This window comes from Glycine soja, chromosome 9, assembly GCF_004193775.1.
Source record: "Glycine soja cultivar W05 chromosome 9, ASM419377v2, whole genome shotgun sequence".
Classification (NCBI taxonomy): Eukaryota; Viridiplantae; Streptophyta; class Magnoliopsida; order Fabales; family Fabaceae; genus Glycine; species Glycine soja.
The window spans coordinates 41,570,217-41,582,700 of NC_041010.1; the positions used below are offsets into that span (position 1 = coordinate 41,570,217).

General features: G+C 34.5%; 1 protein-coding gene across 3 annotated transcripts; it reads right to left on the minus strand.

The window, feature by feature from the left end:
• Nucleotides 1-5,246: 5,246 nt before the first annotated feature.
• LOC114368973 (lysine-specific demethylase JMJ706-like) lies at nt 5,247-11,662 on the minus strand. Of its 3 annotated transcripts, none has more exons than XM_028326276.1 (11): nt 11,217-11,662; nt 9,714-10,056; nt 8,953-9,109; nt 8,641-8,860; nt 8,421-8,474; nt 8,265-8,344; nt 7,903-8,180; nt 7,381-7,776; nt 6,646-7,067; nt 6,252-6,536; nt 5,247-6,082 (listed from the first exon to the last, which is right to left on the minus strand). In XM_028326276.1, exons 1-11 carry the CDS (start codon nt 11,217-11,219, stop codon nt 5,744-5,746), a joined length of 2,577 nt encoding a protein of 858 aa, XP_028182077.1. In that variant the 5' UTR covers nt 11,220-11,662; the 3' UTR covers nt 5,247-5,743. The 3 variants fall into 3 exon arrangements, with proteins under 3 accessions (XP_028182077.1, XP_028182075.1, XP_028182076.1); XM_028326274.1 differs by lacking the exon at nt 11,217-11,662 and adding an exon at nt 10,404-10,710; XM_028326275.1 differs by lacking the exon at nt 11,217-11,662 and adding an exon at nt 10,404-10,706 and having other exon boundaries at nt 6,252-6,533.
• Nucleotides 11,663-12,484: the final 822 nt, after the last annotated feature.

The window sequence follows — 12,484 nt, forward strand, 5'->3', positions numbered from 1 at the left end:
TCAATGATATCCAATAAAATCTATGACTAAAAGTCCACTACTTAGTAGCCATGTAATCATCACTTCAATTAAAAACTCATTAATAAACGAGAATACGTAAACTAACACGTTTTCAAAAGTTTCTTCATTATGGAATTCCTGAATTTTCAAAATTAACACGATATTAAGAAACGATTTTGTTATGCTCGAACTTTCTTTCCTTGTATTGTGAGTGTAAGACACACTAAATCATGTTTGCAATACTCACATTTTGAAATAAGGCAGTAGTTATGATCATGTATCTTTTATAAGAATTCTATAACAAAGATATGTAGTTGTATGAATCTACTGCAACTTGCAAGGCAATGTCAGAAAGTTATTCACTCATTTCAAAGATTGCACTAAAAAATTACACCAGAGTTTTCTAACAAAAATGGCATTGCTTTAATTTCCTCTTTTAAGTTTCTCTCACGTTGTGGGACAACTGGAAGTATATAGCTACTGCATTGTGTTTGAGATATTTCATGAGGGAGAAGTGTCTTATTGTGAGAGGTAAGAATATTAAATGATAATTTTTAGATCAAAATAACGTTACATTTCCAAGAATTATCGTTTAATCCTCTCACTTCTTAGCATAACACACTCTTCATATGTTCTTTATCTTTATATAAAGCATATATTATATTCAAATAAAGAAAAAAATAATGTATATAATGAAAATGCTGGTTTGACCTTGCACTGAATCTCAACTCTTTGACATCTTCGTTCAATGATTTAATTCATTGATCCGATTTTTAAATATGTACAGGGTTACTGGCATCCATTACAACAAGATGCAATAGGCGCGTGTTAATCAGAATATTCAAAAGCAAAACAGAGAAAGGAGCATTATGAGGTGAAGATAATTTATAGGGTACTCAAAGAGAACTGGAGAGAATATATTATGAGATTAAGCTCATATGATTCTCCTTAACAATATCTTCCCACGCATATATTTATGCGTTTATAAGAAAAATGTTAAAAAGGAGAAGATTATCTTTAGCTGTGCTTTTAACAGGTTAATACACCCCAATGCACATATCAGTTTAACAGTTTATCTTTAAGTATGTGAATTAATTGAATATACTATATTAAATACTTGAAGAGAAAATTTTGGTGATCATAGTGATCTTAAACACTAATAAAGAATACATGTAATTTAGACGAAAAAATATCAATTTCACAGTTTGATTGAATGCCTTAGGGCTGCTTTTTTTTAAAAAAAAATTAGTTAATGAATTGTTCTTTTATTATTAGCAACCTTCAATCACTCTCTTAAGGATTCAAGAACAATTTCCTCTCCCCAACTTGAATCCCTTCTTCTTAAGGATAGTTGATCTTTCTTGTATTTTCCCACTGAATAAAAAAATAACTAATAAGTTTCAACCACTATCAACTAACCTCACCATGGATCTTGGGGCCTCAATGGATACTACTAATACTGAGCAATGTAGCGAAAAAAATATAGGAAACAACATACGAGTTCACATAAGAATCTCAAGCTCTACTGTTTTCTGCTCAATTCAGGTTGAATAATATTATACTTGACAGAGAAGAAATTTATGAAACGTAATAAGGCTCATTTATTACTAAATAAGAACCATCAAACCACTATTTTCTCAATTGAGGTATCACTTCCCACCTCCCAGTGCATTTTTCATTCTCAATCACCTTCTCTCTCCCATTTGTTTCATCTTGCAAAGCACGGGATTCTTCTTAGTTTAGTAAAATTTTCTAAGCTATATAGGTTTAGAGAAGAGTTACTTAAGTTCTAAAATGTAAAAATGAGTGATGTGTAATCATGAAAATCATTTAAGACGTGTAGAATGTAAGAGAGAGACATAGAGGGGGGAGGGGGGAGGGGGGGGGGGGGGGGGGGGATATATTAGGATGGAGATGCTTTAAGAATATCAACTTTCATCAAAATAAATTTTATCAATAGAAATCATGGAAAGCCAAAAATATACGATTTAAAAGCAATGTATGATATGAAAAACACAATATATAAATATCCTATTTCAATTCATAAAAAATATTAAATTATTTATTTTAAAATTTAAATTTACAAAGTAAGTTATCACAATAAAGTCGAGGCCTTCCAAAGATATTTTTCCTTTATATTTTATGATGAATTGATGCTTCCTGGCTGGCTTCACAGTTCAATCTGATCAAAATTTATTAAATGAGTCAAGAAATGTAAAAATCTATACGATAAACAAACGTAAATTGAATCAACCCCAAGAGAAGAGAAAGTAGAAAGGGGGAACAAATAACAACGTTGATGTTTGAGTTATTCCGATTTGGGCCGGCATAAGTTCAAGGCTCCAACCTTTGTAGATGAGCCCAGTTTCTCTTTATTGAAATGTAAATTAGTTCCGCTGTAATGGACCAAAAAATCACAACCTTTTTGTTAACAATAGTTCTGCAGCCAGACTAGCTCCACATGTTAATAGTAAGGCATTTGTTTGCTGTATTCTCACTATTGAATCCAGCACCTCGAAGTTTATTCTCTGGAAAGTCCATTTCAAAATATAATTATACATTTCAGAATAAGTATTATATAGTGAGAGGTGCAGGATACAAATAATGGATACAGGATTCAAATGTCAAACCCAACAACACCGCATTGCTAAAAAAACACTCGATACCAAATTAATATTTTTGTGGTCATTTGTATCAAGCCAGACTGGGCCACTCGGTATGTCCTTTTGGGTCTTCAATTTAATCATAAGTTATGAATTGAAAAAAATAAAAAAGAGTTAGTCATGAGTTTCGGTCACTTGTTATGTCATTGTATTGTTTTCTTTTGGGTCTTAAATGAGTCATAAATTAAGAACAAAAAAAGAAAATAGATAAGTTTTGGTCACTTGGTATGTCCTCGTATAGTTTTGTTAGGTCTTGAATTTAGTCATATTAGTCATAAATTTCGGTCACTTGTTATGTCCTTGAATTGTTTTCTATTGGGTCTTAAATTTAGTCATAAGTAATGGAAAAAAAAAAAAAAAAACGTAGTCATAAGCTTCGGTCACTTGCTGTGTCCTTGTATTTTTTTTTCTTTTGGGTATTGAATTTATTCATAAGTTATAAACCAAAAAATATTCATAAGTTTCGGCTATTTCTATAGGAAATTGTACTTCCAGCTCAAGTCAAGACCGCTAGTTAAAAAATCAGAGGATGCATATGATGTATTCTGAGAGAAACTCTAATGCAAGTGACCTAGGTAAATTGGTTCTTAAAGTTAAATAATATGATAATATTATTGGAATAAATTATTTTTTTATAGACTTTTATATAAGAGACTACAAACAAAGTTGTTTAAATATATATAAAAAAAGTCAAAATAAGGTTGTTGTGTAAATAGAGAAATAAAAGTAAATATATAAAAAAAAATGTCAAGTTTATTTTTTTTTTCTTTTAAGTAAAACAAACTCACCCAAACAATTGCGAGAATAACTAACATAGAAGCAACCCGATGAACCCATGTTGAAACCAGGTGGAAATAAAGTCTCCACTTCCTAATCCGCAAGCGACAAAAGTAAATGTTGGGGAAAAAACGAAAATGAGTAATATTAGGTATTTTTTAAAACAAATTAGCTAATATAATTTTGTTAATAATTACGAAAAATATTATATTTTTTTATATTTTATTTTGTCATTCATAATTTTGTTACAGAAATGGTAAAAACATTGTTTTGTTTATTTCACTATCTTTAAATAAATTTTGAAAGAGAGAAATAACTTCAATAATTGAGGAAAACAATAGAAAATCACAATTTTTTTTTATCAAATAAGTCACATTGATTTCATCGTATTTGTTCAACATCCCTTCACAAAAGGAAAAAATATATAAATGGAATATCTTTTTAGTTCACACAAGTTGAACTTTGGTGGCATATTTACAAAGATTCAGATGCTCAAATTAATGTTGGTAGGAAGAGAGTCAAAGTGTGTCACAATAAGAAAGTGTGTCCCAATAAGAGATAGTATATTTAAGGCTTTTATTATGACCTATTTATATTTTTTTTATGAGTTATCATTGAGTTTCTTGCACCATGAGACGTGAGAAATGTCTCTAGAGTGAAATCTCATAAAAATTGGTAACTCTAAACACTTGGATATAATCCAATATTTCATAATTGTATTAAGCATGTTTGGATGTTCATTTAAAATGAGTGTACAAATCTCAAAATAAATCAAATGATTCACAAATTCCGTTTTATAAAAGGAAGAGTCTGGATGCTTTTGCAAACCTCATTTTATTCCAAAAGTCCGTTTGCAACGATAAAATAAACATGCACATTGAGGTTGAAGTTTTATTACAAAGTTCTCCAACGTAGACTTTGAGTCAAATATTGGGTTTGACTAATTAGATCAACACATTGGCTTACTTTATTATAACAGGGCCAATTTTTTTAAAGAGGGATCCAAAACAATATATCCATTCGGACATAATGGTTTTCTAAATTACTAAAATTAATCTATAGTTATCACTAAAAGAGTTATTTAATATTAGAAAAAAATAAGTGTCAAATATTTTTTTCTCTTCTTTTTCTTATTTTGATAAAAGGCAAGGGCTGAGACCAAGCACTTCAAAACCTTTCTAGGAAAAGCAATACCATAGGCACCCCTGGTGGATGGGACCCATACTACGGGGAAAATATGACTGAGTCCATTTCAGGTAGAAGTTGATTTGTCTTTGCTAAGTAGAGACCTCCAACCAAACTCCATAATTTTGCTTTGTACAACAGAAATGTGTAAACATTGTCTATACTATTAGTGGCCTATCCACTGCGCCGAACCCCTTTTAATAGGGAACTACTAACTAGTCCTCTGCCATTGCAAAACCTTTCCTCACCAGCAGAAAAGATAAACAATTCAATTTCTAGGGTTGATTTTAATGCAGGCTATCTCTCTTTCCCTAAACAGATCAAAACAATCCTAATACTACGATACTAGCTATACTTGAACATTATTATACCATGATTTTACTAGTAATGTTTATACATCATTATACCAATACTAGCTAGATTATACATTATTTTTTAAGGAAAATATAACGTAAAAGTAGAGTGAGTAAATATCTGAAGTCTGATTATGTGAGAAAGAATAGTAAATTTCATTAATGTTTTCTTTCTTTTGGTCCATGAAATAGATTATCATCAAATAACAATTTTACAGTTAGTTGACACCAAGTGTGATCAGCACAACAAATAATGGATGAACTAAGATAGTGAAAATGAGAAATTTCATTGAACTTTATTCAAGTAGTTCTAGGTACAAAGGACCTATTGGTACAAAAAGAATGGATTAACATCAGAAGGGGGAAGCAGCTGTGATAGAATTTAATGAGAAAACAATGGAGAGACCCATGTTCCTAAGAAGACCTAAAACGACTGGTGAGAAGAAAACAAATTTACATGGAAATAAATGTCGCTAAACCGATTTCTAAGTCCTAACTTTGCAAGTCAGGTTCACCAACCAAAGTTGGAAAAACACCTCGGCCCGATAACCCAGAGGATCACCACCCGTGCAGATTCCTCAAATGTTAAGGCCTGCACAAAGAATGTAAATTCATACCCTAATACGTTAATATCTTGCCGCTGCTTCCTCCCTCAATCAATCATTAAGATTTACTGTATTGTTAGAAAGCCCATAAGCTAAAATGAAGTTAGCAAAGTCAGACTCTCCATGGCGTTTCACAATCATTTCGAGCCAAATTGAAACATCAATTCGATCTGCTCTCTAAGCCTAAAAATGAAGGGCCTCGGACTTTAAGGCGCTTTGGCTCAAGCTCCATGGAAGGTGGTTCCCTAAATGTCTGTTGCAACCTATCTCTTTGGTGGTGATCTCCTTGCATGCTTATTTCCTCGTTGCCCAACTTCTTATATCTTATAGAAATGGGAATACCATTACTCCTTGCAAATCTATCCCTGGATGAAATATCTGCATGACCTTTATGGTTAACAGCGTGACTGTATTTGTAACTTGATTCATTGCTTCTGCTAGAATCCATTGGTTGCCCACTCTTTCCTTCAGGAAGGATTTTCTTCAGTCGTTTTAGCCCCTGCTCATATAATATAGATTCAATAGCATCATGATCCATGTATTTATAGAGCAAAATTAGATAACCAATTTAGGAAAGAGAGTAAATATTGGGAACTTAAGTTGAAACGCTGAAAGATAGAATAGCTATTATGATGGACCAATTAAACAAACTAAATATTTGACAATACCTGCTGCTCTGTATGTTTTGAAGGCACGGCATCATTCATATTTCTCCTCTCTGCTTTCAGAGAAGAAGGACGCTTTACCCTAAATATCTCTGAATCAGAATCATCACTCTCGTCCACAATGGATTTTGTATCAAATCTCTTCTGAAGATCACCCAGTGGTTTAACCGAGCTTTCATGATACACAGCAGGAGATAATGAAGATTCACATGCACTGTTGGATATTCTTTCAGCAAACTCTTCAAAATCAATAATACTTGCATTGTTGTTAATATGCTCCTCAGCCTGCTAGCAGAATAAACAGACAGCTTTAGCTCCAGAATCTATAATAGCTGTTCAAATCTCAATGCAATAATATGCAATGACAGTATTCAAAAACTATATTCAAAGGACTTACATTTTTGGGAGCAGAAAAGCTCTCGAGAGATTCTGAAAGAGAGCAAAGAGTGGATGTGGCAGAAGAAAAGGAAACCTCAGACACCACTGGTTTTTTATTTTCAGAGCAACGTACAATGACAGATTGATTTTGTGAACTGTATTCTTGATTATTTGTTGAGTGCTCTGGAGTTGCATAGAATTCAACAACAGAATCAAGTTTTAGCTCACAATAAGGCGTGTACCCATTCGCTTCAGCTCTCTGAAACATATTTGACAAAGGATATGCATACATGTTTTGGTCACTTTTAGTTTGCTTCCTTATCTCATCCAATATCCCATCTTCGTGCTCAAACATCTTGGCTGCAGCTTCCATATCCATAATATCCTCCCTCAAATAAAGTGTGTGTTTGCTCCCACAGTTGAAGTTAAGAAAATCAACATCTGAACCATCAAAATTCAAAGACATTAAAAATGAGAATGTTGTATTACCAAACATGCATGCAAGAGAATCAAGTAAATAAATCCATTGTGTCCATAAATTTGTTCTCTAGTCCAGAATCAAGATAATATTTTTCCCAGAATAATGCCATAGGATACTGAAGAAGCAACTGGCCATTGATGTGATTAGCAGTCATGGTAAATAATATTTAAGCAACGCATGGCATCAAACAAACATGAGACAACCAAACATAATAAAGTTCACAAGTCATAATGATTAATGACATTAGTAAATAGCAATGAGCAAAGCTTTTACCATGACGTAGGCATACAGGATGCATGTGACAGTTGCAGTCAACATAAGCTATGTAACAGTCACGTTTGCAAAGACTACAGAGAATCGTGGCATGGGAATGAAAAGAGACCCTTATACTCGCCCTTGATTTCGTTAGGAACCATCGAGCACAATGTTGGAAACGCATCAAGTTAACAAATGAAATCTTAATGCTATTATGAGAAAACAAGTCAGAGGAAGGAAAATCAGAATCTTCAAGTTCCAAGCATGTACGAAGAAGCATTGCTTCTTTGCATAGAAGTTCTTCATGAGGCAGTAAAGGAACCCTGTTAAGAAGTGCATATCTTCTGCTAGCAACAGCCCCTAAAGGAAACCAATCACCAATTGCAAAATTCACTGCTTCTCCACAGTTGAAACCTAGAATTTTAACCAAGATATGGAAGATTAGTTTTTTCTTTTATTTCGCATGTAATGGTAACTGGGTGGGAGCAGGAAGTGAGATATCATTCCAGGAACTAAATTATTGAAATGAGCAAATCTAACCATGACTGAAGCCAGCGTGATATGCCCTAGGGAATGTTATTATAAACTCCCCTGGCTTTTGAACAGCCTTGTAGACAGGAACTTCATGCTCCAACAAAATATTTGGTGGAAATAGTGTTGTTTTCCCCAGGAGAACATCAAAGGCTCCATCTTCCCCATCACTTGACAAAATATCATTAGTGTACACGTGTTCTCTCACCACCCTTTCAAATTCCAAAGCTGCATGACCTGGAATACCGTACCATGTTTTTGATGCCCCGCAGTGATGATAGTTAATGCTGCCATAACAATGTAATACATTAATATCATTAAATAAACAACTAAAGGAAGTCTTCAATTGTGATAATGTTATTATGATTTACCTGTACAAATAATGATCCTCCACATGCCAAGCAAAGATACTAAACAGCATTCCAATGTATAGCATGGGTTCCGTTACTCCCTGAAATAAAACCCAGTATAAGTCTTGAAAAAAATTTAGTACAAAAATGACTGACCAACATAAGAAATTTTCATACCGGAATTGATGTTTCCAAGAGCCGTAAAATCGATTTGGGCAACCTCGAAAGTTTCTGAGATCATAGAGAAGGAAGTGTTGAACAAGTTAACTTTAATAAGAAAGGAAATGTAAAAAGCATATCTTTGTCACAAATATCCTCCTATTCTATTAAGAAAGAAAAGAATATGTAAACAAAGTATCGGTCAAAACAAAAAGAAAGATACTAATAAAATTAACACCTTCAAATTCCATTTGCTGTTACCAAGCTGGTCAGTGGGAGATGATGAAAAGGCACTGCCATCAACATCACATGCATATTCAACAGTTTCCATTTTTCCACAACCAATTTCATGCCAAAACTCTTTTTCCAAGTATGTGGCAGGAAGACATCCAGCACTGCAATATCTTCGTGCAAATACCTTGTTGGCCATTTTCTCAAAATCTCGAAATGTATAATTTCTGATTAAATTACAGTTGAATTAATCAGAAACAGCAATAATATAATTAAAATACATACTACAAATATTAAAATACACAACGGGGAGACTGACCTTCCACTCATAAAAAATGTGACTTTGTCTTCAGTATCCCATTCAGCAAGGCGAAGGGGCTGCACTCTAGTTGTAAACTTGAATCCTGCTTTCTCCTTCATTAAAACAACCCCAGCAGGTACTGAAGCACTCAAAGGGGAAATAATCTTGCATATACCTGGAATTTATCACAAGATTCAAATGGAAAACAATTAGGTCACTATTCTATCACTATACTGTTTTCATCTATATCTTCCCAGAAAAAGAAAGAAATCTACATCTATATAACATACAAGGAGGCTATTTTCATTTCATTATGCTGAATCTACAACTTTTACTTTCAAATTCCAAATAACCAATGATAATCCTCACTAATATACCAAAAGTACATCCTCATATACCATAATTTAATCAGGAAAATCTTTAAAAAGGACAGTTTTAATGACTATTATATTAAATGAAATTATATTAAACTAATACAAAAACAATGACCGTCTATAAATCAATATTTAAGCCTACAACTTTTTTAACATATGGGTATGGTAGTATGCAGAAATTACTCTATCCTCATCATTTGATGATTTTATCTGTTACAACACAAATGGATCAACACCCTCTCAACACACTCAAGCTGAATTGAGAAGTGACACAAGCACTGGAAAGCCTGGTCATCTTGTGAGTTATCAATGCCACAGTTAACTATTATGACATTATCAGTGCAAAATATTAAAGTGACTACACAGTAGAAGAAATAAAACATTCAACGGACCAAAACTCCATACCATATTTAGAAGCTTCTGGAGCAATCTTTTGCAAATAAATCAAAGGATCCTCAAATTCCTCCTTTGTTGGAGAATACACAGGACATTCTGGAATTTTATCAGTCCAATCCAGGTCATTTGTATCAAACTTATCCACCTTGCGCTTGGAAAAGACATCAGCATTACCATGAAATCTTGTGCCACATGATGCTGAAGCTCTTAAAGCATCTCCTCCACTTCTGTTCATCATGCTAGCAACACTTGTCTGGGTGGCAGTGACAGATTTTGCACGCTGAAGCCTTTTACGCTTCAAAAATTCTAACCCATTTCTAACTTCCTTTGATAAAGTCACTCTTCTTTCCACCTGTAGATATTTCAAACATTTCTCACTAAGGTTAGCAGGTATTTAAATGTAAGGACTAAGGATAAAGCAAAACGCATTAAGTCAATGTGAAAATAGATGGATAATAATCAATAATAAACAGACTGAAACTGAAACATATGTTATGTTAGCATAACTGGAACTTTGAACTAAGGTGCAAAAGGTCATGTCATCCAAAGCATTGCATGGTAATTCTTCAAATGAAACAAAGGGGTGTCAAATCCAGCTTGAAAGAATGTAGTTCAACGGGGTGAATGGAATAAAGTTCAAACTCAAGCAAACTAAGCAATCAAGGGCCAAAATAAATTCGACCTTCTTTGGTATATTACCATTGAGGAGTCAATAAGTAGATGAATGGGTCGTTCGTTCTGAGGGAACCAAAGTCGGGAACATTTTACCAACAAAGACATACGGGGTCAAACGTAAACCACCTCAATCTGAAAAGTATCCGCTAAGAAGGGCAAAAAAAGAGCACAAAAAACTTATCCGAATTTAGAACCACGCAAAGCAAAAGAGTCGACAAAAACAATCTTATGGAAATATTCAACAAATGCATGCGCTAAAATTTGAATAGTTTACTCCTCTCAACATCACTTTTTCCACCTTAGAATAAACCAATCAAATAAAAAGGAGTTTTAATCACCTAAATTTCAACACACAAAGGGAAAGAAAAATAGAGGCCTAGAAAATTATTAATCCTCGGTTAAACCGAATCTTCTAAAATACTATTCCAGAAACAGGAGAAAAAAGAAAAAGAGAAGAACCGTGTTCCTCTTTTTTCCATTCTTTTCAGAGAAGAACTACGGTTTACATATCAGAGGAAACAACAACCACTATCACAAAATGCAGCTTAAGCATCCTTCAATAGCATCTATTGTATATCACACTCTGAATCCTAAACATGAAATACAAAAAAGGAGAGGAAAAAATAATATTACGAGGCGTGATTTGAAAAAATCATGATTCAGGCTAAAAATCCAAGAGAAATCGCATCAAAATCGTAAAAAATTACAACAATGTCCGAGATCTGAAGGATGAGAAGACGAAGGTACATTTTCAAGAGAGTTTCAAGCATTAACGAATCGATTACCAAATAAAAAGGTAATATAAATAAATTTCTGAACAAAACACGATTGACCTACCATTTCATTACGAACTCGCTCCCTGTAGGTCTCCGTCTTCGTTAACTAGAACAAGGAATCGCCAAAAAAAAAAAAAGCAATCACAATACCAAATCGAAATCCAAACCCTAAACCACGATCCTGAACGTTGTAGATTAAGCGCAAGCCTCGAAGGACAACCAGGCTCGCCACATTCTCGAGGAACGCCGAATAGAATGCTGAAACCGTGTCACAGAGAGATCCAACGCCTCGTAGAAGCTACCGCGGCAAATAGCGAGAGAATGCAAACGCACGAATAAGAAAACCGAAATATGCTTCCTCTGGAGACGCGGAAAAAAAACGCCGAAAACGCAAGCGGTTTTCCGGCGAACGGAAGAAGTTTTCCGGTGGGGCCAGAAAACGGAGAGAAATAGTGGATGAGGAAAGAGAGGAAGCGAATGCTTAGAAAACCGAAAAAGGGTAAGGAAGGGATAATTTATAGTTTTATACTCTAAAATAATTATCGCTTTATTAGTTCCAAAAACCGAATAAAAAAAGGGCTCTAATTATTCATTTCGATTTTAAAATAATTATAATTAAATTAAAGAAACTTTGAGAAGTGGTGGTGGTTGTTATTAGGTGGTTCAACGAAAACAAAACGTGCCGTCCATATTCCAAGACGCGTTTCGCGTGTAAACGCGATTGAATGTTTCTTCCGTTCCGTGTATTGACGGAATCACCGTTACTGTTAAGTGGGATTTATTTATTGGCGGGTACAGAATTGAAGAGCCGGTGATTACTACCTTCTTGAAGGGTAATTTGGTAAACTCATGAGGGCGGTATTATCAATGAGGTTCTGGCTCCTGCAGCGGTCAGAGAAAAAGAAAGGGGCAGGAAGAAGGAATGATCACGTGCGATAAGACTGGGGTAAATTATGTACACAAGTTTGACATCGAACCGTTGATTTCTTCGTCGTTTACTTGGAACCGTCCAAAGTACGTGAACTCCATCGAATCCGAAAGCTCCGGGGGGATGTGTACTTTTTCAGTTCAACTGCCGACTTGTACAGGATAACTCTCACCTACCTACCAGTTAGTTAAGCCTTGGGACGCAAAATGACGGGTTTATCCTCCTTTGGTTAGGTCCCGTTAACGCGATGACGGGGGGCGTTTCTGGGTTTTGCATGGGGGTCGTCTTACATACGAAATGACTTTCGTAATGTGAGTGAACTACTGCAATGCGTGACCTGGCAGGACAGGGTGGGACGGACACGTGGCGCTTTCTTGTGAGCAGGAGGCACACGCGGCATG